General features: G+C 46.9%; 1 protein-coding gene across 1 annotated transcript in view; it reads left to right on the top strand.

The window, feature by feature from the left end:
• The window catches only part of Ube3c (ubiquitin protein ligase E3C), a 94,200-nt gene that overhangs the window by 4,622 nt on the left and 62,180 nt on the right, over positions 1-27,398 (top strand). Inside the window, exons 3-13 of the mRNA XM_004629059.2 lie at positions 119-193; positions 1,234-1,380; positions 3,814-3,929; positions 5,479-5,636; positions 6,572-6,725; positions 7,266-7,486; positions 8,080-8,231; positions 10,875-11,062; positions 19,865-19,951; positions 23,733-23,890; positions 24,046-24,278. Coding sequence (XP_004629116.1) covers positions 119-193; positions 1,234-1,380; positions 3,814-3,929; positions 5,479-5,636; positions 6,572-6,725; positions 7,266-7,486; positions 8,080-8,231; positions 10,875-11,062; positions 19,865-19,951; positions 23,733-23,890; positions 24,046-24,278 — 1,689 coding nt within the window. The remainder of the gene's footprint in view (positions 1-118; positions 194-1,233; positions 1,381-3,813; positions 3,930-5,478; positions 5,637-6,571; positions 6,726-7,265; positions 7,487-8,079; positions 8,232-10,874; positions 11,063-19,864; positions 19,952-23,732; positions 23,891-24,045; positions 24,279-27,398) is intronic.

Raw genomic sequence — 27,398 nt, 5'->3', positions numbered from 1 at the left:
CCAGCATTCTGCCCAGGGTGCCTGTCACAGGACAGTGTGGCCTTAGAAAGTATACAATACCCGCTGTCAGTTTGCCCGATTTTGACCAGTTTCTTTGCCTCCTCCCTCAATTATACAGGAAGAAAGACGAAGATTGAAAAATGCAATCGTTATCCAGTCATTTATTCGAGGGTACAGAGACAGAAAACAGCAAGTAAGTTTGTTTTTAATTTTTCTTTTTTTAAACATTTATTTATGTGTGTGTGTGTGTGTGTGTGTGTGGCCAGCTCAGCCCACCAGGGGGCGGGGCTGGCTGGCATTTGGTGCTGGGGGATCGAACCACGGTCCCTTTGCTTTGCCAAGTTTGTTCCAAGTAGGTGCTTTAGACCACTGAGCCATCTCTCCAGCCCCGTAAGTTTTTAAAACAGAACATCATATGAGAGCAGGTATTAAATGTGGTCTTGTTCTTAGGAGCAGCCTCTTGTATGTGTTTATACCCCTGCTTAGGGGAAGTTAATGTTAGAAGTGGTTTTCTAATAAATACTGTAGAGCTATTAGGGCTGGAAATGTAGCTCATTGACAGAGCATCCGCCTGCAATGTGTGAAGTCCGAGTTCCATCCCCTGTACTGCAAATAAACCGTAATACTATTTCATTAGTTATATTTACATACAGATTTACAGTGGGTTTGGGTAATTTGTGGGCGTTTTTTGCTTTGTTCTTTGAGACAAGGTCTTGTTGTATAAGCCATGCTGGCCTTGAACATGTGCCAGTCCCAACTGCTGTACTCAAGTGCTAAGGTTACAGGTATACGACGCTGTGACTGGGTGTTTTGAATATTTTTAAATAGTAAAATAGAAACATGGGCCAAACCATAATTAGGATCAAAATAGAAGGGAGCATCAAAGTGGGTTGTTGAGTCAGTCTGTCTGTGTGTGTGCGGTACTGGGGGTTGAGCTCAGGGCCTTAGCGCTGAACTGCATCTCCGACCCTTTTTATTTGCAGTTTTGGCACAGGGCCTCACTGAGGCACTGAGCTGCCTAGGCTTGTACTTGTCGTCCTCTTGTCGCCGCCTCCTCCCAGAGGCAGAGCTGGGGTGTCATGTATACTGGAAAGGCTCTTTCAGCGGGCATTTAGGAACTGTTCTTTTCTTTGAATCTTCAGTGTCCAGCCCTCCCGCACAGTCTTTAGTCTTCATTTAGATGGTAGGAACTGGGCGCCTGGGCGCATGTTCATGTTGTTTCTCTGCTTGCAGTACTCCCTCCAGAGAAACGCCTTTGATCGCGGTGTCAGCGCGGCACAGCTGGGCGGCACCGTCTCCCTTGCCAGCGGTCCCAGCCTTACTGTCCTGGCGAGGCAGCTTCTGTTCTTCTACAAGCAAAGTGAGGACTCAAAGCGTCTGGTGAGTGTGCGTACAGCCCGCCTGCTGCTGTTTATGCTGTCTGCCTTCCCACTTGTTGTTGTTTTTTGTTTTTTTTTTTTTTTGAAAAATACAGAGATGGTGAGTATCTGATGGAAAAGCCAGAGAAGCCCTCCAGCCTGTGTGAGCCCTTTGGTGTCTTCCTCACCTCTGTAATGCGGCCTGTCTCATCGTACAGTTCGATCTGCACTTGAAACAGGCATCTGCAGTCTTAGTACGGGAAGTTTCAGACACAGAAGAGGCAGACTCTGCTGGCGCTGCCCTGCCCCAGCATCCCTCATGGTCTTGGCTGAGTACAGGCCGTCTCCCAGAGCGGGCGACCCACTGCACACTTCTGAGTGTCGCAGGCCCTGATGCTGCCAGTGAGGAGGACAGTGTTTATGAGCGCTGGGAAGTCAGGTCAGGTACATCAGGGCATCATTTTGTCAAAATGGAACTTCCTGCCTGTTTACCTATTAGAAATTTGCAGTATCTGTAAGGAAATCTCAAGGTGTATTTTAAAAGGTGGGGTCTATGATGAAAAATAGGTTCTATGCTGCAAGCATGCTTCCTAGAAAGTTTCCTCTGTGGTGGGTGTAAGCAACAGAGGAGTCCCTGACTGCATGCCTGGGGCTTGGTGTCAGCAGAAAATGTGCTATGTCCCTACCCTGTCTGCAGTGGCACGGCCAGGAGACCCACACCATGCAGTGTGTTCTAGACTTCTTGTAAAGTTCCTGAGGAACAGCACCAGGCACAGGTGCAGGCAGGCCGCGCAGCTTCCCCGCCCTCCTGCTCTGGTCTCGGAGATGGGAAGGTCGCCAAGGAGCAGAGACTAGAGCGGGCCCTGTGGGCGCTCTGCTGTCTAGAGGACCCGTTTCCTTCCATGATAAGGCCTGGTCTGTGACCCCACCTTGTTTCTTTCCTTTTGGTTTTTTTGAGTCCGAATTCAGCTGGCCTTGAACTCAAAGCAATCCTCCTGCTCAAGGCTGCAGTTTCAGGGATGTGCCACCACGCCTGCTTGACCTCTACCTAGTTCTGAAGGCTGGCCTCCAACGCAATGGCTTTGGTGCAGATTCTGAAATCTGTAGTAGACTAAGATGTCATCAAACCTGTTTCATACAAGGAGAGTGGATTTGAACATCTTGTGCTCAGTACCTAGCACTGCTTGCAAGAGCAGGCTTGGAGAAGCCCCTGCTGCTCCGTCTGCAGGTTCCAGGGTTCCCGCTGCGGGCCAGCGTAGCGTTACTTTTCATGGTCTTCGGAGATGCTCAGTGCGAAGCTAGAGCATGCACGGCCACCTTTCCACCTCCTTCCTTCACCTGCGTTACAGCTTTAAATAGGGTTCTCTGCTAAGTCAAGCAGTGTGCTGTGGTTATATATTTTCATGTACAGTTCACCTTCAGTTTCTTAACATTTGGTTCACTTTTTAGTTGCTTGCTTTTCTTTGCAGAATGCATCACAAAATTATTTCCTCCTAACATAAAACAGACTCTAAAATGTTATTCAAGGGGCTGGTGAGATGGCTCAGTGGTCTAAAGCACCTACTTAGAACAAGCTTGGCAAGGCATCAGGGACCGCGGTTCAATCCCCCAGCACCACATGCCAGCCAGCCCCGCCCCCTGGTGGGCTGAGCTGGCCACACACACACACACACACACACACACACACACACACACAGAACTCTACTACTGAACTACATCCAAAATAAAAGACTATAACAAAAAGTTATTCAAGAAGCTTTTCTATTATTTCCAGTGTTTAATAGGATTATATCAAATAAGTATGAACGTCAAAGGAGAAGCCACTTAAGGATAAGAGACAAATGGCTCTGTGGCTTTTACATAGCTGGCCATGTTTAAAGAGCTGTCTTTAAGTTCAGCTGGTTGTGAATCTTAGGAGAAAGAGTATTAGTCTGTTTCACAAAAATAGAGTAAGTGGAAGAGATTCCTTGTTAGGCATTATGTTTTCAGAGTCACTTACAGCACCTGTGCATGTACTGTGTACGTCAGTGCCTTTGATTGTGGGGACAGAAAGACTTGGCCATGCTGAGCTCCCTGGCCAGCTATGGTGGCTGAGTGGGCTGTCTTGGAAGTGTGGGGCCATGAAGAGGCAGGACATCTAACCTAAGATTAATCCTGTCTGTCCTGTATTTTTAGAGTGGCTTCCTGATGTTTGTAGATGAGCTATTTTTGTGTCCACAACATATACTTTGTTAAAGTAATTATGTAAACTTTGTTGTAATTATTTAGTAATTTAACTTAACACTTAGGTATTAAGATGAAAAGTACAAATATTACAAAGTAAAGTCTGATTTGAAAAACTTTTATACTAGTTTTTGGTTAGGTTTAAGTATTACTACTTGAGAAGGTTTTGTAAATAAATTAGCCAACATTTGTATGGTTTGAGAGTGGTATTTTGTGTGCTTTGCTGTTTCAGATATGGCTGTACCAGAACTTAATCAAACATAGCTCTGTGTTTGTCAAGCAGCTGGACGGATCTGAGAGACTGACGTGCCTGTTTCAGATCAAGAGGCTGATGGGCCTCTGCTGCAGGTAACTCACTGACCTGTGTGTCTGGGCAAGCAGCTTGCGATTTACATTTTTTGAGACAGTGGCTTTTCCATTGTATTTATTTATTTGTGTGTATTTGGTATAGGGGCTCACTACGCAGCCTGGACTCAGACGTGCTCCGTTTTCAGGCGGCCCCCCCTCCCGCCCACCCCAGCACTGGGATTACAGGCATGTGCCTCCATGTGCTGGTGCTGGTGGCACCAGCGCGGCATGCGAGACTGGGGGTCGAAACCTGGTCCCTGTGCTTGCCAGAGCAGGCAGTTTTTCCTTTGAGCTATCTCTCCAGCCCTTTTTCCATAAGTTTTTTGGGGGTAAGACATGAAATATTCTGCGTACTCTGATTTTTTGCTATAGGTGATTCTGGCCTGTGTGAGATAGAAATTAAAACAAACATAAGTGTCTTCGAGATGACGTTTTCTTACAGGGTAGCCTAGAGTTATCTGGTGAGCTGCCAGGTGTCCTCCTAGGTGTGTTGCTGCCTGCACACTCAAGAGGTTCTCAGTGGGAGGTGAGGCAAGGACAGCTTTCCGTCCTGTGAGCGGGCGGAGCCTTGTGAAAGGAGACGCCTGAGTGCTGTCATCACCAGGAACTCTGGTCGCAGAGACTTAGAGCTGCAGACTCCTTGGAGCAGCTGTGCTTTGAAAGCTGGCACGTGGAGCCGCTGATATCTCCCCCTTGTGTCTGTTACAAATTTGTGGTTTGTTATAAAGCCAAACCACAGCATCCATGTGACCTGGGGTCCTCACCTAGGTGTTTTGGACAGTGATGGGACAGGCATGGTGCACTGAGGCCTGTCCTGAGTGCTTTTGCAGCTGCCCTGTCAGATGAACACAGTGACCATTGCTGGGCAGGGGCCAGGGCCAGCTTTGGAGGTATGTTCACTGCTACACTGCAGAGAGACGCTGCGTGCGCTGCTCCTTCCTGCAGAGCAGGGACTGTGGCCCCGTCTATAGTGCAGAGAAAAGCAGTGGAGGGGAGCCAGTAGAGACTGAGAGCAATTGTCGGGGTGACGGGCTCAGTATGTCGGCCACAGGCTGCCGCCTGCCTCACATGAGTACAGAGTTGATGTGTAAATCGAGACTCTAGAATCTATTTGAAGACATTGAACCTGTTTTTAAATTAGGTTAAATTTTGTGAGAGCTACACCTCCCTTCTGGCTCTAATTCCTGTGCATAAGAGCCAGCTTAGGTCAAAGGGACAGCCTCTGCCTGTGACCTGTGGGTTAGGAGGAATCTTGGAGGCTGTGATGGGGCCTCCGGGGCCTGGCAGGTGCCGCTCCTAGTGCACCTGTGTGCTGGCCCGTCTGTGGTGTGCTGCTCTGCCTTTGCCTCCTGCCCGTGCATTTCTCATGACCCTGCTGAGGAGGCCTGAGAGGTAGCACCCGTCTTCCGTCTGTCTCATGAGGTGCACCTGTCTTCAGACATGGCTCTGGAACGGAGAGGTTCAGACATTCACTTTAGTAACCGAGAGGAATTTGGAGACCCTTCGGTGACTAGCCCCCCGTAAGGCTTGTTTTCCTTCCTTTTTCCAGGTTGCTGCAGAACTGTACTGATGACAGTTTGAATGTTGCTCTCCCGATGCGGATGCTTGAGGTGTTTTCCTCTGAGAACACTTACCTGCCTGTCCTGCAGGATGCCAGCCACGTTGTGCCCATCGTTGAACAAATATTGCACTACATGATTCACAGTGGTGAGCAGGGTGGGGCTGCATCCACAAGGAGACGTGATGAGGCCGCACAGGCCGGCCTGCTTCCTCCAAGCACTGCCTCATGCCTCGTCCCTGCAGAGGTGCCCGCCACTGTCCTGGGCTGCTCTGAATGTGGGGAGGCAGGCGGGCTCACTGTGCTTCATTGTCTCGTCTTAGCATGAGAGTGACAGTGGCTTTCAGGAGTGGCTCCAGCCCTTGAGCCTAGCTCGCCTCTGTGGTGAAGTGCAGTCCTTTCGAGAGCAAGTCGGAGGGGTCCCTGCTTCCTGTCTTTCTGAGGGGTGGGACGGGTGGCACCTGAGTCCCATGGGCCCCACGGCGTGAACAGCCTATCCTACAGCAGTAAATCTGACCCAGTCATTTTCATTGAAAGAAACTCACAAACCACACCTGAACGTTGCTTTTACTTGGTGAAGGGGGTGAAGGGTGTGGGAGGCTGTAAAAGAACACAACCTGGAGCCATGTCAGAACATCGGAAGGAGAGCTTACTGAGCTCATAGAGCTGTTGTGTCCACACAAAGTTGCTTGTGGGCCAGTCAGTCTTCTCAGGGCCCAGATTGTAGCAGCTGGGTATGTCACTTTCTCTAGTGGGAAGCTAAGTGACAGTGGAGACAGGGCTGTGGCAGGCCAGCTGTGGGAGGCAGGGCTGGGCGCCTTCTCTTTGGGGACTTCCTGAGGTAGGTCTGGATGGGCTGGGGGAGGGGAGGGAAGGGGAGGTCGGCTGGCACTGGCAGCAGTGAGTGGTGCCAAGCACAGATACCAGGGGCACCAGCCACTCAGCTCACATGTGTGTTCAAGTTTTTGTTAGTGTTAGACAAATTAACCTGCATCTGGAGCAGTAGAAATTTGTAAAAGAGACATAAAAATGAATTTTTCCTGTTAGAAGAAAAAACTTTAAATGTGTTTTTCCTTTCTCTTAGGGTATTATAGGTCTCTTTATTTGTTGATTAACAGCAAGCTTCCATCAAGTATTGAATATTCTGATTTGTCTCGAGTTCCTATAGCAAAAATTTTGTTGGAGAATGTCCTAAAACCATTGCACTTTACGTACAGCTCCTGTTTAGAAGGTGCAAGGTGGGTAAGAGGAATAGCTCTTCTGATGTCATGTCACAGAATCTGGATCTCGCAGTAACTCTCAGTGGGATGCTGCTTTTTTTCTTTTTCTTGTTTTGTTTTATTTTCAGTTTTCAGTTTTTTGAGCTGGGGCCTTACTGTGTAGGTCAGGCTTGCCTCAACTCACTGCGTAGCCCAGGCTGGCCTTGTGCTGGCGGTGAGCCCCCGCCTCAGGCTGAGAGTGCGGGTTACAGGCGTGGGCCGCAGCAAGGGGTGTTACTTTAAGTCCAGGCTTGTGGGTCAAGTTTTTGCTTTGTTGCTATGGTTTAGTCCAAAGGAACTGTTACTACAGTGCTTTTCTTTCTGCTGAACCTAATACAAATTCATACTTTCTGACAATGTCATTTTCCTACTTTGTATAAGCTGTGGATTCATCTAACTGATCTTAGATAGTTAATTGAGAAAGTAGATTGTGTAGAAAAATATTTGGAGAAGTAATTGTAAGTATGGACTTGACCAATTGATTTTGAGTCTACAGAAGGCTTCCCTTCTCCTTTCCAGGCAGCAAGTTTTCTCAGCCTTCACAGAAGAGTTTCTGGCAGCACCTTTCACAGAGCAGCTCCTTCACTTCGTCATCCCGGCATTAGCAGATGTACAGACCGCTTTCCCTTACGCACCCTTTCTGAATGCACTGTTGTTACTAGAGAGTAGATGTTCAAACAGGAGTGCTGGAGCACCATGGCTTTTCTATTTTGTTTTAACTGTTGGCGAAAATCATTTGGGTATGAAATACCAGATACATTTTACCTGAACTCCCACGTAGGTAGCAAGAGCAGCCGAGCCAAGAGGAGGCCTGGCAGGGGCGAGTGGGACGTGGCAGAAATGGTGTCTTGGGGCTCTGGGGCACTGCAGAGAGCAGATCAGGCTGTGGCCTAGGGACTGTGCGTGGCTGGGCAGTCGCAGGGACAGCTCTTGCGGGGCTGTGGTGGTGGTGGCGTGCCTCCAGGATGCTCGCCTGCGTGTGCACCTAGCGTGAGAGGCCTGGGAAACCCCAGCAGCTTGCAGCTCCCGCGCTGCACTGTTCTCCAGAGCGGCTCCCATGCACAGAGCCACCCCATGGCGGGCAGTGGCTGGGCATCCTGTAACCAAGTCAGTACTATGAGAGATGCCAGTGCACAGCCAGGTGCAGAGGTGCTTGGGGAGGACCTGGAACTGAGCCCCTGCCAGCCTGCCTCTGCCTGGCCTGCTGGCCCCACTGACAAAGTACAGTGATCAGAGGTGACCTGGGATGAGCACACTGAAAATCGTGACTCAGTGGGACTTCCTGCCTGGAAAGTGACACTAGCTAAGCAGTTTGTGCCTGCTTGTTCTGCAGGAACGCTCTCGGAGGAGGGCCTGCTGGTCTACCTGCACGTGCTCCAGACCTTCCTCTTGCAGCTGCCCGCGTCACCTGCTGGCACCAGCTCCCATGACACTTCCAGTGACTCCGAGGATGAGAGTGAGGAGGCCGGCCGGCCCACCACTCCAGTAAGCACCATCTATTGCCATGGCTGCTCCTGGGCGCTTTCCTAGTTATGTTCTGGTTTGGGTTAGGGCGTATCTTGTGATAGTCACTGATTTGAATCCCAAGTACACTTTGGAGTGGTTCCATTTCTGGGTGAGTCACGTTTTCCGGGTGTCAGGAGGTACAGGGTGGGCGAGTACTACGCTTATGGTGCAGACAGCTGCTCTGTGTGCCCAGAGCCAGAGTGAGCCAGAGCAGGTCCTTGTGGGCACGAGGGCGTGACTAAGACGTCCTGCTGGGTGCTGGAATTGTCACATCTGCCATGACACAGAGGTGGTGGACAGACTCGGGGCTGTACTGCTGTGATCCTAGCTACTCTGGAGGCTGAGGCAGGAGGCTCACAGGTTGAAAGCCACTTTGGGCGACTTGCCGAGACCCTGGAGACAACGGGTGAGTGGGACAGCACCTGCCTAGGATGCGCAGTTCAGTCCCTAGAACTACAAAAACAAAAAGCTCAGAACTATACGACCAAAAAAAAGTATGAATTTTGTTGTGTGTCCAGAACAGCGTATTTTTGTAGCTGAAATACAGATAAAATTTGTCTGTAGAGGAAAGTTCATATTTGAATAATTATCTTCTAGAAAATCTGTAAAAGTAAAAAATTGTTTTTCTGCAGTGTGCTTGGTGTCCGCATACTGCTGAGGGTGTAGGCTTTGTCAGGTAGGGAGTGACAAGCTTCCCTGAGGGTGCCCCAGGGCAGCAGGCAGCTCAGCTGGGCCAGCACTCGAGAGGCCCTGCACTTCCCGCTGCCCGGCTGGGTGAGAGATCTCATCATTGGTTGTGCCAAGTGTCACTCTACTGGATTTTTTTTTAAAATAGGTACAAGCTTCGAGGTCTACTTCTGTCCAGCTCTAGTTTTCTTTTCAATCTTCATGTTTCCTTGGCCTTAGGGGTTGTCCCTTTGCTCCTGCCTGCCTTGAGTTGAAAAGCCATATGATCAAGTTGTGAACTGGGGATCATTTGTGGCCCTGTCCTTTATGTGCATGTTTATATGCTGCTTTTCTGTCCAGTGATTCTCATCCTGCAGAACTCTATTTGGTTGTGTAAGGTTTTCACATTCAGAGTTTACCCTTTATAATAAAGTTTTGTTTCACAGCTAAATGTCCTGGAGGATGCTTATAGTTTCTATATAATCTGTTCACATACTATGTATAGTTTATGTTTAAATTGTACACTTCAGGGATAGAAAGATAGCTCAGTAGAATAAGCACTTGCCTGGCAAGTGCAAGGTCCTGAGTTCAATCCCCGATACCACCCCCCCCAAAAAAAAAAAAAAAAAAAAAAAAAAAAAAAAAAAAAAAAAAATTGTATGTTTCAGAAATAGTACCGGGGCTGGTGAGACGGCTCAGTGGTCTAAAGCACCTACTTAGAACAAGCTTAGCAAAGCACAGGGACCACGGTTCAATCCCCCAGCACCACATGCCAGCCAGCCCCGCCCCCTGGTGGGCTGAGCTGGCCACACAAAACAAATAAATAAATAAAATTTAAAAAGAAAGAAATAGTATCTATATTCTAACGCCTTATTATGTGTATCTTAAAGATTCGACTTCAGGTTAAATTTATGAATTATAATCTAAAGCAGTATCATTCTTACATATATCAAACTTTCTAAATGGCACATTCAGCAGTACTTAAAATTCCACCTGGTCTTCTATATGTGAAAGTATACATTTTTGGTTAATACCCTAAATGCGTATGCTGTATGGCCTAGTGACTTAGGCTTTGTTCAGCGCCTCACATATTCTAGACAGATTGTAAGGTAATCAGATTTTTCATCATCCGTATTTATGTCCCTTGGTAGTTCCGTGTCCAGTGGCACACCTGTGACTCCAGCTGCTCTAGAAGCTGCGGCAGGCAGATTGGAGGACAGCCTGGAAATTTAGTTGAGGCGCTGTCTCACAAAGGGGCAGGGGCTAGCCAGATCACTCGGCAGACTGAAGCGCCCGCCTAGGCAGGCACAGGCCTGCAGTTCTATCCCCATACCGCGTGCCTGGCCAGCCCCGCCCCCAGGCGTAACGGTGCACGCCTGTAACCCCAGTGCTGGGGAGGCTGAAAGCAGGAGGGTCCCCTTGAGTCCAGGCTGCATGACGAGACCCTGCAACAGCCAAGTGGGGGAGGGGTTGGACTGTAGTTTAGTGTGATGCCCTAATTTTAGTCTCCAGTACTAAAAAGTTAATTTCTATTTTCTTTAAGCTGTGATCTCAAATAATGTAAAGTAGAAATGCTTTCTTACTACAACTGAACCTAAAATATTTGGAATGAACTTTTCTTAAATACTGGGGCTGGGGAGATAGTTTAGTCGAATAAGTGCTTTGGCAAGCACAAGGTCCTGAATTCATCCACAGTACTGCAAAAAAAAAAAAACAAAACTGAAAATGTGTTGCACTGGCGGGCAGAAACCAAGCAGTCCTGGTCTCTGTACTGTCAAGCTGGGCACAACGGATGCCAGGAGGGGACTGGAGCTCCAGAGGATGACAGGTGGCCTGGAGCGCGTTAGGTCACCGCGTGTGATGTGGGGCTTCACACTGGCCTGTTGCTTGGTTTCTCTATGGGGAGGAGGGCTTGGAACCTTGCCCACACTCAGGCCCTTGTCCTGGTTCTTGCAGGGGGATGGCCGGCTGTCCGCCCACTGCATCACTGAGGAGTGTCTCAAGAAGCTGGACACGAAGCAGCAGACCAGCACCCTGCTGAACCTGGTGTGGCGGGACTCGGCCAGCGAGGAGGTCTTCACGCGGATGGCCTCCATCTGCCACACGCTGATGGTGCAGCACCGCATGATGGTGCCCAAAGTCAGGCAGGTCTCCGCGCGCCTGCCTCCCCTGCTGTCACCGCCGTTGTTCTCTGACAGAACAAGATGTATAAAGTTGGGTTCTCCAAGCACTGTGTAGAAAATGGAAGGTTTTGTTTTTAAAACAGTTAATATACTTGACCTCTTTTTTTTTTTTTTTTTCCTGGTTCCCTGCTACATGTAATCACTAGCACATCAAGCCAACTGTGTAGCATCTTTTGTTTTTAAAGACAGGACCTTGTTATGTGGTTCAGGCTGGACTTGAACTCAGTCTGGCCTAAACCATCAGCAATCCTCCTAGTTTTCTAAGGCTTTGAAATAAACTCAGTTGAGTTTATAAACTCCGGTCAGTGAAGCAGAGCATCCAGGCTTGAAGTCCCAGCCCGTTTTTTTCTCGGGGAGTACAGCCATGGGCCCGAGCCGTTTCATCTCCGCCTGTGGAGGAGGGGTCTCTGGGGCATCTGCAGAGGAGCCTTGAGGGCCGCGTGCCCCTGGGGGAGGGGGGTTCTGCTGGGGCTGAGGTGCAGGAGTTCAAGGCAGACTGCAGAAGACACTATCTGCCAAGAAACAGGTCCCACGCGTATTTGTGTCGTCCCCACCACATTGTCCAGTGTTTCCTGTTGCCTGGGACACAGACCCAGAGGGAGGCCGCGCACTGTGGGTTAGAATTGCCTCGTAAGCATGATGCCGTTGGCTGGCATCCTAGGGAGAACCCATTGCTGTTTACAGCAGAGGAAGTCGGGCTCTGTGACCCCCGTGGGCCATGAGCTCTTGTAATATAATGGGAGCCAGGACCCCAGCTTTTTTTGTAACCCCGAGTCCATTGCCACAGTGCAGTGACTGCTGGACAGAAGCACGCTCCGTGCTGGTGCTTACGGGTAAAGCAGCTCTCGAGGCTGGGCCTTAGGAGAGCTTGCCTATTTCCTTTAAGAGACTACCGTAGCAGTGACTACTTTAGGGTTTAAGCGCGTTTTTGTTTTAGTATATTTTGTACAGGGTCTCACTGTGCAGCTCAGACTCCTAGTGATCCTCCTGCTTTTAGCCTCCCCAGTGCTGGGATTACAGGCTTGTGCCACCACGTCCGGATTGGTCTCCAGCTCAGCTCGTGGGTGGCGGGGGCACAGCATGTGATACCAGGGATTGAACCCCAGTCCCTGCGCTTGCCTAAGCAGGCACTTAGTCCACTGAGCTATCTTGCCGGCCCAAAGTGTATTAGGTTTTAAGTATATTCAGAGTTTTTTATAGTTCATGGAACAGGCCTACTTTAACTTTCGTAGTTTTAACTGGTTTCAGTTTTTTAAAAAGCATTAAAATGTTGATTAGGATGCTCTCAGCTCGTAACTCATCCTTGACCTCCTCCCTGCCTAACGGCGGTCCCTCTTAATGTCAGCTTGCTGTTTTAACAGTTGTCAGGAGTGTAAAGGGATCTGTAGACTCTTTCTACACCAACGTGGGAAAATTCCTAACACAGGTGTGTGTGCGTGGAAAACAGGTAGAGAGCAGTATGTGTGAGTGCCTGCTCGTGTAAAGAAGACAGATAAAGACGTGTGCGAGGACCTGTGAAAGCCCCAGTAGGACTCAGGAAAGCACAGCTGTGAGTCTCAGTGTGCAGAGCGGCTGGCTTTGTTGGTGTTGGAAATTGAGCAGCTTAGAATTGTTAGGTAACAGATGAGTTGTTGGCTCCTTTATTCAGAGGAAATTTCTTACTAGAGGACAGGAAATCTGAATATAATTTGGCATTAAAGTCAGTTTTTCTTTGGGCTGGGGATTTAGCTCAGTGCTAGAGGAACCATGCAAGAGACCTTAGTTTCCATCCCCAGCACTGTAAAAAAGTTGTTTTGCCCTTAAGAAAATACTAATGATTTAAAATGCAAATAAACATGAAGCAGATGTGGGCAGATGGCACTCTTGTCCAGAGTGACGGGCGTCAGGCAGGGCCACAGCCTGCCCCCGGGAGGCTCTTCAGTGCTGTCCTGAATGGGCTGCAGAGCCGGCCCCAGGGCCTTCCCCTGGCGTGCTGCTCCTTGTGTGCACGGCTGCGTCCGCGGCCGTCCAGGTGCCCAGCGGGCCTCCACGGCTCACCCGTGGGGGGCTTGCCTGTGCAGTACCTGGTGATCTCCAATGGCCTTGTGTGTCCTCCCCTGACCCCGGCTCTGCTCCCCCAGAGGTCGCATTCCCATGGCCTTTCTTTCATTCTCGGCTTCTGCTATTTCTGTAATGGGTTATGCCTGAGGACTTGCTAAACATCTGAAGTCTGTTTTTCCTTTTTCAGTTTTGTTTTGTTTTGTTTTGTTTTGTTTTGTTTTTTTTTAAGTTGATTCTCTTTCATAAAAGCAGCTTCAGCCATAGCCAGTGACCTCTCAGGGCTCACACTCAGGGCCAGCTGACAGTGAGGGCAGTGCCTCTCCGGACCCATAGGGTGCCTCCTCCTCGGCGCTGAGTGAGTGCCCACTTCATTAGCTCTAGTCTCATGCCTGGAGCTCGTCTGCCTTGTGTACAGGCCAGTCCCTCAGTCGCCTAGACTCACGGCTGGTGACTACTGGGAGGCGAGTGAGCCCAGTCTTCGCTGGCACTGTCCTGAGATCCCGATTTAGGCCTACTTTCCTCGGTGTCCCTCATGTGCTGTGGTGTCAGAACTGTGTGTGTTATGTGTTTTGCCATATAGAGTTGTCAAAAGTACATCCCTGATTTCATTCTCTTGCTTAAACTTTGTAGTGGCTTCCCTGTGCTTTCAGGAAAACTTCACATTCGTGGGGTTGTGAATTTGTGTGGCATCCTTTCACTGTCAAGTATTTGGTTTTACTGCAGTCATATTTAATCACACACAGTTACTGATCCTTTCATCTGTCTCCCTGCCTCTCCAAGGCATGCTGATCTCTGCAAATGCGGCCTCCTGTTGGCCTGGCGTGGATGGTGGGAAAATGCCCTTTGAGGTGTGGCGCTTTGCTCCCTCGATAGATCTGAAAACTTTGGAATGGGGTGCTAAAGGTAGTATGCGAAAGACCAGGAAGGCTGTCCCCAAGTTTGCCTGTATGTTTCATACTGACACATCCAGTCAAAAGGGTCGCAAATCAGTTCTGTCCCACATGTGCTGAACTCTTCCACCAAGACATAACAGGATGAAGCAGCCTGGTGGCACTGTGTTATTAATCATGGTGATTTAGGCCATGTGTGCCCTGCAAGGGTGGCACTGTCTGCTTTTGCTTTTTCTCAGCAGTTCCCCTGCACAGTAACAACTGCCTCTTCAGTTCTTGATGTAAGAGTTCACATCTCATGCTTTATTAATCTGGGAAAAGTGATTATGTCAGTATTTTTAATGGAGAAAAATACATCTGTTTCATTACATGTATAGAATTAAATGCTGTAAACTGTTAATGTGATTTATAAGCAAAATTTTGTATTTTAGAGAAAATATTGAAGATATACCTGGAGAGAGAAATAAATTTGCTTGTGATTGTGGCCTTAATTTGTTGGTGTGTAATCAAAACATTAAGCCAACTCTTGATTCCTGTTAAATTTTTTCCTTTTTCATAAAGTTCATATAAAACTGATAAGCTTTAAAACATTTAAACACAAATAATGGTTCTCTAAATCTCCTGTAGTGAGTTTCAAAACTTGAGAGTTTTCTAAAGGTTTGTGAGTAGTAACTGATTCCCAGGAAGCCATAAGTAGACTTGAAGAATGCTCGTCGTGTTCGTTTTGATGTGTTGCTTTCTGCGGGGAGGGGTGGGTTGTTTGCTTTGGTACAGGGAATTGAAGTCAGAACCTTGTGCTTGCCGGGCAAGTGCCGTGCCACTGAGCTGTATTCCTGGCCCCCTCGGAGTTGCGTTGGATTCCCATCCTTTTAAGATTTCTTTTTTCTTTTTTAAGGATTGTGTAATTAAGAAGCAGAAGTTTCCTGTCATCATTTCTGTGAACAGGTTTTGATGTCCTTTGTGTTGTTTCCTGAGTTTGGGGCAATCTCTTGTTATTCTTTGCATCATCTAGCAGCTGCTGTTGGATTGATTTATTGTGGGCCCTTGCTGTTTTTAGGAAGTCTTATTTTCAAGATGCTACATTGTAAACCCGTCTTTTAGATCTGATACTCTGTCCTCACATTGGTTAATTCCTCTACATAAACTTTGAGTAGAATTTTTCATCTGGATATCTGTTTGAATCTGTTTCTTTCCCGTGTTGCACGTTCCAGGTCTCCATCTATTTTTTTTTATCTGTACCTGTTCTAGATTCGCTAACAATGTCCTTCATTGTGGTCACCGTCTCCTTAGTTGTAGGAGTCCTGCTCTCTGACTTGTTTTCTGCTAGAGCCTCATTCATCTGCTTTGCTGCTCCACGTTAGCACTCCAGGGAGTTCAGGTGGCAGCACGCGGGAAGGAGAGTCAGAAGCTGTCATGAGTGGGGGGCATCGCTGCTTCTCGGCTTCACTCACACTAAGGTAGGAAGGAAAGTGCATTTTGGAGTCTGTTAATATGCATTAAAATCAGGGGCTGGTGAGATGGCTCAGTGGTCTAAAGCACCTACTTAGAACAAGCTAAGCTAAGCAAAGTACAGAGACTGCGGTTCAATCCCCCAGCACCACATGCCAGCCAGCCCCGCCCCCTGGTGGGCTGAGCTGGCCACACACACACACACACACACACAAATAAAATAAAATTTTAAAAAAGAATTTAAAAAAAAAAGAAAAATCCAGTCACTAGGAAGAGGGGAACCACTTACCTGACCTGCGAGAGAGGCTGTGTGTCTCAAGAGTAGCTCTTGTTTTTAACTCCTAGTGTACCTGAAGGATTTTGGCAACTTGCTCTAAGATGAAGTACAGGGCCGGGGAGATGGCTCAGTGGAATAAGCGCTTCCCTGGCAAGCGCAAGGGCCTGAGTTCAATCCCCGGTTCCGCAAAAAAAAAAAAAAGAAAGAAAGAAATACATCTTAAAATATTTATTATCACTAAAGAAACCTGAATTTATGTTTAATTTTATATTAGCGTTTAACGTTGCTTCTGCCTCTGAGTGGTTGCTTCCGCAGAAGACTGCGTCACACGTGTGTGAAGTGTCTGAGCGGCAGAGGCCATGTGTCCTGATGTGCTTCCGAGCCTGGCACCGTCCTCTCGGCGGGAGTCCTGATGCGGGCGGGACACCTGGCTCTGTGTTCGCTCCAGTGACCTGAGCTGGAATTGCTGCCCTCAGTAATTAACTCAGGGCTGTTACTGCTAGATCAAGCTTACGGGGTAATTTTTAATCTGTGCCAGTACATGGCAAGAATCTATTACTTTTCCTCCTCTTGGACGTAAAGCCTCCAAACTAATTAAATTTGTAATTTAATTAAAAATTTAATAATTCATTATTACCTATTGAGTGATTTAGTAAACAGAATTATTTCAAAATTAGTTTCAAATGTAACTATTGAAATTATTAGGGGCCTGCCCATTAGCTCAGTTGTTTAAATGACTTCTTAAAGTAATCAGGATGCTGTGGTTCGATCCCCAGATCCTCAAGCCATACCAGAGCTGCCCTGAAGGCATCGCATCCTGAGCCAGCCAAAAAAGAAAAGAACAACACTTCTGAACTATTGAAATTATATTAAAACTGCTTAAAATATATAAACATGTTAACTATAATCTGAGGGGAAAAACACAAGAGAATGTAGGAAGATCCCATGTATATACGTATGTGTAAATAAAAGTATCTGGGTAGGTTTTATAGCAGGAATTTACTGATTATTCCTGAATAGGTGAAACAATGCTTTTTTGTATGTGTTTTGCTTGTTCCTATTTTTGTTGTTGTTGTTGTTGTTGTTGTTGTTGTTGTTGTTGTTGTTGTTGCAATACCAGGGATTGAACTCAGGACCCTACGCTTCCAGGCAGGCGCTTATTCTACTGAGCTGTCTCCCTGGCCCTTTCCTATTTTTCATGTGGCTCTTGGGTGTACTTAGCAGAAGTTCACAAAAGCAAGCAAAAGAAAACTTTAACATACACATATATACAGTTTTTATATTTACACATTAGGCGTATGGTAAGACTACTAAATGTCTGTGATAGGAAGTAGGTATTCTTTTCCACTACTGTTTCAGGTTTTGGCATACTAGTCTTTTGAAGTGGAATTTAGTAGATACTAATAATAGGGAAATGGTATATTTAATAGCTTGGTTGGTTTCCTTTAATTTGTTATTGCCACTTTTGTTATTCTAATAAGGTCTTATTTTTGTAAATTGTATGTGTGTGAGTGTTACCTGGGGGTTGAACTCAGGGCCCTGTGTGTGGTAGGCAAACAAATGAGATTTTTTTGCCCTTCCACCTGACTGTGAGATTCCTGTCCTGTGGAGCTGTCCCCTGGAATCTGCATGGCCAGGACTGCCACAGTCGCGCCTGTGCAGACATCCACACTTTCACGCTCTGTCAGTTCGTAAGACCTGTGCCCTGGGAAAGACTGTTCGCGAGGCAAGCAGCCTGCTTTTGGCTGAAGTCACATTGGAAGAGTTGGCGGGCCGAGTAGTAGAGCAGGTTCCTGCCCCCTAAGGGCTCACCATGCAGGTGTGTCTCTTTCCTGCTACTGCTGTATTTTGAGATTATATTCTTAGTATGCTTTGGACAACTCAGAAATCACCAATCTGAGGTGAGAATGGAATTTTTTAAAAGCCAGTGTTGTATGATCCTGGTTGTGTACTCAGAAAATGCTGATACTAACAACACATACGCTATTTTGGATTAAACACTAAAAATTACTTGACCATAGTTAAGACCTTTTACATCGCAAAAATGCCTTGTTATTTCTCTTCTACTATGGTTTTTTGGGTTTTTAAAAATTTTTTAATGTTTTTATACAGGGTGTACAGGGTCTCACTATACAGATTGGACTCAGAGTGATCCTCCTGTTTTCAGCCTCCCAAGTGCTGGGATTACAGGGGTGTGCCACCACGCCCAGTTGCAGTGTACACTGGCAGCAGGACTGGCACAGCATGCTGGGGATTGAACCCCCTGTGTCTGCCAAAGCAGGCACTTTAATCTGCTGAGCTGGCTGGCTGGCCCTGTCTATCTACTATGTTTTTTTCCCCTTTTCTTGCAGCACTGGGGATTGAACTCAGGACCTTGTGTTTGCCAGGCAGGCACTTATGCCACTGAGCTAGTTCCCCAGGCCTACTGTGGGGTTTTTTTGTGTGTGTTTTGTTTTTTGTTTTCTTTTCTTTTTTTTTTTTTTTGGCTGAACCGGGGGTTGTACTCAACCCCTTGCGCTTGCCAGGGAAGCACTTATTCCATTGAACCATCCCTCCGGCCCCTCTACTACGGGTTTTTAAGTCTACATTTTTCTTACAGAGTTTAGTCCCCTAAAATATTTTGCATTGCTCTTGTTACAGGAACAGGGACTCAGTGCGGAGGGAATTGCAGGTGTACAACGGATAGTGATTTTAGTCAGATGATTACGTTGCTGTTCATGCGTTTCCATATGAGATCAGACACTTCTGGAGAGACTCCTGGCCGAGAGCCCCTTGACAGAGGCAGCCAGGCGCCTTCTCTGCCTCCAGCTGACTTGTGTCATCAGGGTCACACAGCGCCTGTCTCTAGGTCTGTATGTAGTGCAGTGACACTGGCCAGAGGTGCTTGCTGAAGGTGCTGCGGTTGTGGAAAGCCCAGGAATCGGTGTTAGACGCAGCCCTACTCAGGAAGCATGAAGGAGTTGGGTGTGGTGGCACGCCCTGTGATCCCAGCACTTGGGAAGCTGAAGAGAGGATTGCTGTAAGCTGGAGGCCAGCCTGGGCTACCTAGGGAGACCCTGCCTCAAGAAAATAGAAACCAGCGTGGAGACCAAATATGTCAGTCGTTAAAAAATCAGAATTCTGTTCCTGCAGTACTGCTGAGTTGAGGTTTTCAAACCAGGGTCATTCCTGATACATCTCTGTTTGCCGTGAGAAATACACTTAGTTGTGTGTACTGCATCAATGGGGATTATTGTTCTACGAGTTCTTCTAAAATGCTTCTAGTGAAACATTTTCTAAATAAAAATAGCACTTCCTACTATTCTCAACTTATGCCTTCACTGTGATTTTATCGCACACGTTTAGACTTTATTTTCTTTCTTTCTTTTTTTTTTTTTTTTTTTTTTTTTTTGCAGAACCGGGGATTGAACTCAGACACTTGTGCTTGCCAAGCAAGCGCTTATTCTACTGAGCTATCTCCCCGGCCCCTAGACTTTATTTTCGACTGCTGCTTCGTCTCCTAGGTAGATGGAGACTGCTAGAGCATGTATCCTGTCACAGCAGGGCCAGCTCCCCGTATACAGGTCTTAATGTGTGTAGAGATGAAAAACCCATAAAATCTGCTTTTAAGCTGGGTGTAATTGGTCCACACCTGTAATTCCAGCTCAGCACTTGGGAGTCTGAGGCAGGAAGATCACAAATTGAGTCCCAGCCTGAGCAGCTTAGCCACTCATTAAGACCCTGTCTCACAATTAAAAAGGACTCAGGAGTTAGTTGAGTGCAAAGGCCCTAGGTCCACTCCCCAGCAAATGCATCTTTAGAGCTATTTTTGAAGTCTTGAACGTTATTTCTATTTCTTTTAAGAAGTGTGATGTCAGACTGTTAGTGTCTTACACATGCCAAAGGTGGGTCGTTAGCAAGCCCTGGATTCTGCTGCAGTCCTTGAAGGTGGCATGCTGCTGGGCTAGGCTGGGGCCTCGCTCCTATGAAGCATCCTCAGCATCAGCGCTGGACTCTGGCTGGATGACACTTGATACTTGCAGATGGCCCTTGTTGGGTGTGTGAGTGTTTTAATAGAATGAATATTTGCTCACTGCAGCTGTTCTGACTTACGCTATTTCTTTTCAGGCTCCTCTACAGTTTAGCCTTCAATGCCAGGTTCCTGCGGCATCTTTGGTTTCTTATCTCTTCCATGACCACGCGGATGATCACAGGGTAGGTGTTACAGATGTGCAGAAAGGGCCCCCACAAAGGAATGTTCAGAGGCTATATTAGAAAACAATCTTGAATAGCCTTAATTTTATGAAAAGAAAAATTAATTCTGAGAGTATGACTTTATCTGAAGGTATATGTTTTTAAATTGTCATTTGAAAGTCTTCATTCCATTTGATACTATTACCATATACTTTTGGCAGCAAGAATAGATTCGAAGCAAGTTTAACCACATTATAAATATTAAACCAGTGTGAAAGCCTGGTGTGGTGGCAAGTGCCTCTGTACCACTATTTGGAAGGCTGAGGCAGGAGCATCATGAGTCTTAGGTGGGCCTCGACAACATAGTAAGACCTTATTTTAAAAATTTTGTGTAGCCATTCTAAAAGTTGATTTTTTTAAGACTTGCTTTCTCACATATGAATCATTATATATCCTGAGCCAGCATCTTTATATACATATTTTTTAATTGAGTCCATCATAGGTACAAATTTCACATTTAAAACTCTTTCCTGGAAAGTGGAGTTAGCCCCTTGTGACACAGTGCTGGGCAGCTTTTCTCCTCAGTCTGCAGTCTAATTCCACACTGTGGTGACACTAGAAGGTGAAGTGAATGGCTCACTTGAGTGAGCGGTGAGCTGCACTTGGAGGTCCTGCTTGCTGTCGTAGGCACAGCAGTCAGAGACCACCTGTGGGGAGCAGGGCCTCCTGCACGGGGAAGGCCTTCGGGGTGCGGGCAGGACAGGCAGCTGGCGGGAGAGTTAAGTGGTGGGTCAGATGTCCAGAGTTCGCGAAGGCACTGCCGATGCTGTGGCTGATGGCAGTTGAATGTGTCCCTGTACAGGACGTGAGGCCATTTGAGCTGTGTGACGCAGCAGGCATAGAGGGCCTTCCTGAGGCCTGGGCGTGTGGCACGTGGAGACCCTTGGATGCCGGCGCCCTCTTGTTGCAGCTACATCATCATCCTCAGGCCACCCCCAAGTGCAGGGGAGAGTGTCAGCTTATGGACAGTTTCTTTTGATTACGTTTGTGGTTTTCATTCAATCTGAATGTACTTCAGTGAGTAGAGAGGAATATTCAACGATGTCCCTGCAGCTGGTGAGACTCCAATGCCCTGTGATTTTTCTTGAATCAACGGTCATCTAAAAGAGCTGGATATTTGGAAAAATCCCATGCGGAATGAAAGGCTACTCCTGTTGTGTTGTGGCTGGGGCGCTTCAGCCACATCTGACTGTGCCGGTGTCCGTCACCAGTGACAAGTTTACTTAAGGTGAAGGGACATTGGGATCATTAGGACAGGAAATTGCCATTTACCTGTGAGTGCGCCAGCTTGGCAGCGGGGACATGGCCATGGGCAGCCTGCTGACTGCTTCTTTGTTTATGGTGTTTGTCTCTTGGAAGGAGATGGAGTCATGATGTGTGAAAGAAAAATGAGATACTGTTAATTACATTAGCTTATTAATATTGTGAAAGGTGATAAAGACATAAAGCGTTCCGAAAACCTTATTTCTGAAACAAACAGTTGAGAATTTGTGTTTCTTTTTACTTGCTTATTAAGACAAAATCTCAGAAGAAAATTTCTAGTATATTGATGATTTATAATATGAGTCTGGTCATATTTACTATTACGGAAAAAGTTTAGATTGTAGCGCCTGGCTCAGGGTGGTGGCACACATTTGAATCCTAGCGCTTGAAAGGCTAAAGCAGGAGGATCTCCATCAGTTCAAGACCAGTCCAGGCCTGGGCTACGTAGTAAGTTCAAGGCCAGCCTGAACTGCATAGTGAGATCCTGTCTCAACAAAACAAAATGACTGAGAAAGAAGCCTGACTGCAGATGCAACCGAACTTAATCTGAAGTTGGCTTCACAGCCAGACTTAACAGCTGGCACTCTTGGCTCTGGGGAGTGAGTATAAGAGTCTTAGGGGGCTTGCTGAAATGCAAATCCCTTGGTTCCTCACCCCAGGCTGCAAAGGGCTGCCTGACTGTCTCTAGGTTGGGTAGCAAGCAGCTGTTTGGGGGCTTCAGACTGCAAGTGGTATTTTGGTTGGTGTACTTCATTTTCCACTGGAATAGGGTGGTTCTGCGTCCTTGTTTTTTTGTTTGTTTTTTTTTTTTTAATTTTATTTATTTGTGTGTGTGTGTGGCCAGCTCAGCCCACCAGGGGGCAGGGCTGGCTGGCATGTGGTGCTGGGGGATTGAACCGCGGTCCCTTTGCTTTTGTTAAGCTTGTTCTAAGTAGGTGCTTTAGACCACTGAGCCATCTCACCAGCCCCTCTGCGTCCTTGTTGAAGTAAAGGGGACTCCCAGCCGGCTGGCTGCAGTTTCATCCAGTTTCCTGCACATGGCCAGGTGCTGTCCACGTGAGACCTGCAGGTGCAGGGCCTGGCCCTCCTAGAGGAGGCTCATGGAGCGGGCAGGAATCTGTGGAAGGCTGGCGGGGTCCCCGGAGAGTGCACCCCTTGCTGCCAAGGTTGGTCTAGAAGTGTGGCCAGAACTGGAGGCTGTTCCATTTGTCCAGCAAATCTGGCCCTGCTTGCTTGTCATACCTTCTTTTCAGAATAAGGACTAATTCCTTTCCTTACCTCTTGGGATTGAAGAGAACAAATATGTTAATATTGGTTAATTGCCCTGTTCTTTCTGCCTAGGTCTTTTTCACAGCAAAGTAGTACAGCTGCCCTCTGTCCCTTTTTATATGTCCCTGCTATGTCTTAGTTCAGATGGACAGCTTTCATGCATTGATGACCTTGTTCAGTAGGGTGCTAGGTGGGAGGGCCTCTGACTGCAGGCTTGAGAGAGACGTGTGCAGGATGGTGGCCTCACCTGCTCTGCTCTGTCTGGCTGCCGAGATGCGGCTGCACAGGGTCCTGTTCTCATAACCCCTGGTCCAACAAGTAGGGCTGCTTCCACCCCCACTCTCATGGGAATAATCCCTGACTCCCTTGGGGCCACATTGAATGCACGTTTGTAGCTCTGTGGAAGTAGAGATTTGGGAGTTGGAGGGGGCCGTCACCCTCAGGTCTGGAGACTCACTGCTGATCTGGTACCTGCAGGGACCTAGAGTTTCATGGTGAACCTGCTACTAAGTGTTCCATTCACAAGATGAGGGACCAGACTTACAGGAGACAGAAGAAAATGGAAGGAATCATAACTCTGGGCCATTTTGTTTGCTTTTGCTTTTTAAATTTAGACAAGGTATCACTCTGTAGCTCAGGCTGGCCCTAAATTGTGGTCCTGCTTCACCTGCCTCCCAAGTGCATACTGGGATTGCTGGCACGCACCATCGATTATGCCCCGCAGATCATAGCCTTCGTGGGTGAAGCAATCCATCTTGTCCAGAGACTGCCCTGCTGTGGTGCTGTTGAGACCTTCTGGGGCCAGTGACACTGGGTGCAGTCACAGGGTGCCAACCGCCTTGGGCAGGTGAAAAGAGGCCCGATGACAAGCAGGAGCTTTGTTCCCGTAGGAAACATCCGAACTCCTAGAGAGCGGAGACTGAATAAAAGTCACGTGCCGGGGAAGTGGCCTTCGCTGCGTACACTGAGGGGAAGGAGTGGTTTTCCTCCTAGGAGTGGAGCCCAAGTCTCTGACAGCAGCTCTCAGTCACTGGCTATCCCCTTGGTGGAAGGACCTTGTGTCACTGTGCTAGTGCCAGTCACCATCCTCCTTTCTCCCCTGAGTAGTTTGTTAATGTAAATGTTCCTGTCTGACACCATTCCTCAGTGAGTGCCTGAACTAAGGCTGACCCCCAAGTAAGTGCTTCGCTTTGTCCCCTGCTGACCCCAGGTCCGCGGTGCCACTGCTCCAGGTGCTGTCCCGGGGCTCGCCCATGGCCTTTGAAGACTCGAGTCGAATCATCCCGCTCTTTTACCTCTTCAGCTCTCTCTTCAGCCATTCACTGATTTCCATACATGACAACGAATTCTTTGGTGATCCCATAGAAGGTAAGCATTTTGAGGAAGCAGGTTATGGTCGCCCACACGGCTTGCACATTTTTGTAGACATGGAAAGGTTTCAGGCCTTTACAGCCCCTTAGTATGTGCAGAGAAGTGGAGATGCAAAGCCAGGATGCCTGTGCTCCACAGCTGGCTGTGCTCAGTTGCAGGTCAGAGACAATCGTCCATGATGCCTTTCACGCTGGAGGAGCTGGTCATGCTGTCTCGCTGCCTCCGTGACGCCTGCCTCGGGATCATCAAGCTGGCTTACCCAGAAACAAAGCCAGAGATTCGGGAAGAGTACAGTGCTGCCTTCCGGAGCATCGGCGCCCCGACCAGCTCCGAGATGCAGCAGTGCGTTCAGATGCAGCAGAAGCGCTGGGTTCAGTTGTTCAAGGTACGCAAAGTCTGCATTTTGTTGTTGGCCGTGTTGGATGGCATGCACAGGTTTGTTTTGGTTTTATTCATTTTGCAAGAATAGAAATACAGGCTTGTAGAATTTTGATTTTTTGATACATGCAGTTCAGTCTGGCTTTGAATGCAGTGTGCAGCCCAGGCTGACCTCGAACTTCAAGGCATCCTCCTGCCCCAGCTTCCAAGTCCTGGGGTACATGTGTGCACCACCACACCTGGCTTAGGAATAATTTTTAGTTTGCAAACCTTTAAAAAAAAAAGTCATCTTTATTTTGTTGTAAATTGTTCTTAGTGATTTATATCTATGGTGAAATATAAATAAAAATTTTAAACGTTTTTATTTTTCACTAAAGTATTTTTTACAGACTTTATTGCTTCAAAACATTAACCTTTAATTGGCCATTAAGTTTTAATACAAGTTGTATATGAATTATTCTAAAGTGTATTTGTTTCCTAATCAGTCAGAAAAGGATCTGTGAGTTGCATGGCCAGAATGTTGGCAGGAAATAACCATTATCGAGGATAGTACTGGTGGGGAGAGAAAAAGAGAAAAGGTTCTTGACTTCCCATGAAATTTCTGCAGCAAACACATCCAGTCAGCTAAAATCGCTCATTAAAGGAGCAAGAGCAGAAGAAATGCATTTTCCAAATTGAACGCTAGATTTACAGTCCGTTCAGTACTGGTGACCCCTCGCACGCTAATGTTCAGCTCGAGTCATCAGCTGTCCCCTCAGGCCTTTCATCACTGCTTTTGTCAAGCTATCTATTTAATTGAAAGAAGTTAATTGAATGAAAATGATCAACTAAGCTTGTATTAATATTGCTAATGGAACTTTCTTCTTGGCCATGTTTGGAGAAAGATGTCAAGCTAGACTTTAGGAAAGGCCCCTTAATGCTTGCACTTAACCTGATGGGCTAATTAAGGAGTGCTTATTCATCCTACAAGTCTGCGACAGTCTCTCTCCAGCCCATTCTGCCTGATTCTACAACACATTTCACTTAGGAGCATGAGCATTAGCTGCAGTGAAAGTAACTGATAATGTTTTGATTGCATTAATACAGGACTAATGCATCATTGAATTCATAATTTGTACAGATTGATGTGATACATGTTTGCACAATTTGTTTTAATTACCTGTCTGTATTCCTAAGTAAACTTTAAAGGTTGCAAGTTGAGCCCTTTATATGTCCTTTCTTGAAGATTGGTGATTTTGCAATTTCTCTTAGTTAACAATAAGCTGTCACACCTATCTGAGGCTTATAATTCTTGTGTAAGCTTTTCCTAGGTGTGGGCATTATGGTGGCATATGTGTTTTCCTGTCAGTACACATTTAATTAAACTCTGAGATCCATGCTGCTGACACTTTCTCTTACACAGCGTATCAGGTTCTGTATACAGTGGCAAATAATGTCATTGTTTTATAGGCCTGTTGAGAGCTCTATAGTTTCATGTGATAGTCTTATCTTTAAGACGCAGAAATCTCTGAATTTAATAATGCTATAAGAAACATTTTCCACCCTGGCCCTGTTTTGTTTGGCTTAAGCAATAAATGAAATTTTTATAGTGAGCTTTTTTTTTTTAATGCCTCATAGTAACTCATTGCTCTATTATTAATTATTGAAAGATTTAAGAATTAGGTGAAAGTTCACTTTAAAAAAATCTGAGCTTACAACAGAATTATTTAAAGCATTCCTGTTTGGAAAAATCCACCCAGAACCATTTTATATTTTCTGCTATTGAGCTGATCTTTTTTTTTTTTTTTTTTTTTTTTTTTTCCAGAAGTGGGGATTGAACTCAGGGTCTTGCGCTTGCCAGGAAAGCACTTATTCTGCTGAGCTGTCTGCGCAGCCCTGAGGCAATCTCTTGAAGTAACAGATACTAGAACACAGTTTGCGAGTAGTCAACATCTATAAATTTTCTTTTAAGGAAAAAGGGTCTTTATTAGGTAAAAGAGCTCATTCAGAGTAGCTCCTCATCCTGCAAGGTCTGCTACATGTTGTTGCGGTACAGCGTGCTTTGGCAGGCGGCGCTGCAGGTGCCCCGCGCAGTGGAGCCCTGCGTGCCTGCCCAGCAGATGCAGCAGGCAAGTTCGGTCTGAATCTTCACCTGCCCTGGTGACTCCAAGATGGAGCAGAAGGAGGGCGAGTGCGCTCTGCCAGAGATTCCCTGGCTTGTGCTGCCTCTCCCAGAGTTGCTGGTGACAGCCCGGATTCCTCCTGTGTTCTATTTCCATTTCTGCGCTGGCGGCCCTGGTTCATCGTGTGAGAGGTGCTGGGTGCTCGCGGAGAAGCGCGCTTCCTCTAAGTGGATAGAGCCATCCTTCTCTGTCACGGCAAGAATGGAGGTCAGTCTCCAAGCCCTCCACTGACACTGCTAAAACAGTTTATACATTTATCAAATTTATAAACGCTTGAAATATAATTTATAGCTATAATTGCTGTAGCTATGTGAGAAGCTGGGGAGTCCTGTTGTGATGTGGCTTTGTGTGCAGTGCTGACCTTGGCCAGAGCTGGCTGGAGGTGTGGTGTGGTGCAGCTATGGGGTGCTTTCCCAAACAGGCAGGAGGCTGGGAAACGGGTCCTCGCTGTCTTGGTGTTGATTTGTATTTTTCTATATTTAAAAAAAAAAAAAAAAATTTAAAATGACAGCAGCAACAGCAATACTCTGGCTAACCCTGACACATGCTGTTGTTACCGACTGCTGTCAAGCACAGGGCAGAGCAGTGTGCACCCAGCACCTCTCTTCTGTCCTGGTGAGGCTGTCCTGTCTTGGAAGGTCAGTTGGAGTTGGAGTTTTTTTGTTTGGGGTTTTTTTTTGGCAGCTTATTAGAATGGATGCCTCAGGAAGTAATTTAGTAGTGTTATGTTTCATTTTCTAGTGTGTGCTTGGAGTGCAGTTGTTACATTTCCCTGGGGGGTCTGACATGTGTATGTGACACTTTCTCATCACTTTGACCCCCTTTCTCCACCCCATGTCCCTCTTTGATTCCTGTCCTCCAGCTTTGCAGAGTCTGCCTTTTTGTTTCCTCTCCTCTTCCCTTCATTCTCATTTATTTATATTTTAAGTTTCTCATGTTTTTTTTTTTTTTTTTTTTTTTTTTTT

This window comes from Octodon degus, unplaced genomic scaffold (genome assembly GCF_000260255.1).
Source record: "Octodon degus isolate 3935 unplaced genomic scaffold, OctDeg1.0 scaffold00027, whole genome shotgun sequence".
Classification (NCBI taxonomy): Eukaryota; Metazoa; Chordata; class Mammalia; order Rodentia; family Octodontidae; genus Octodon; species Octodon degus.
This window is presented reverse-complemented; position numbering and strand designations above follow the sequence as displayed.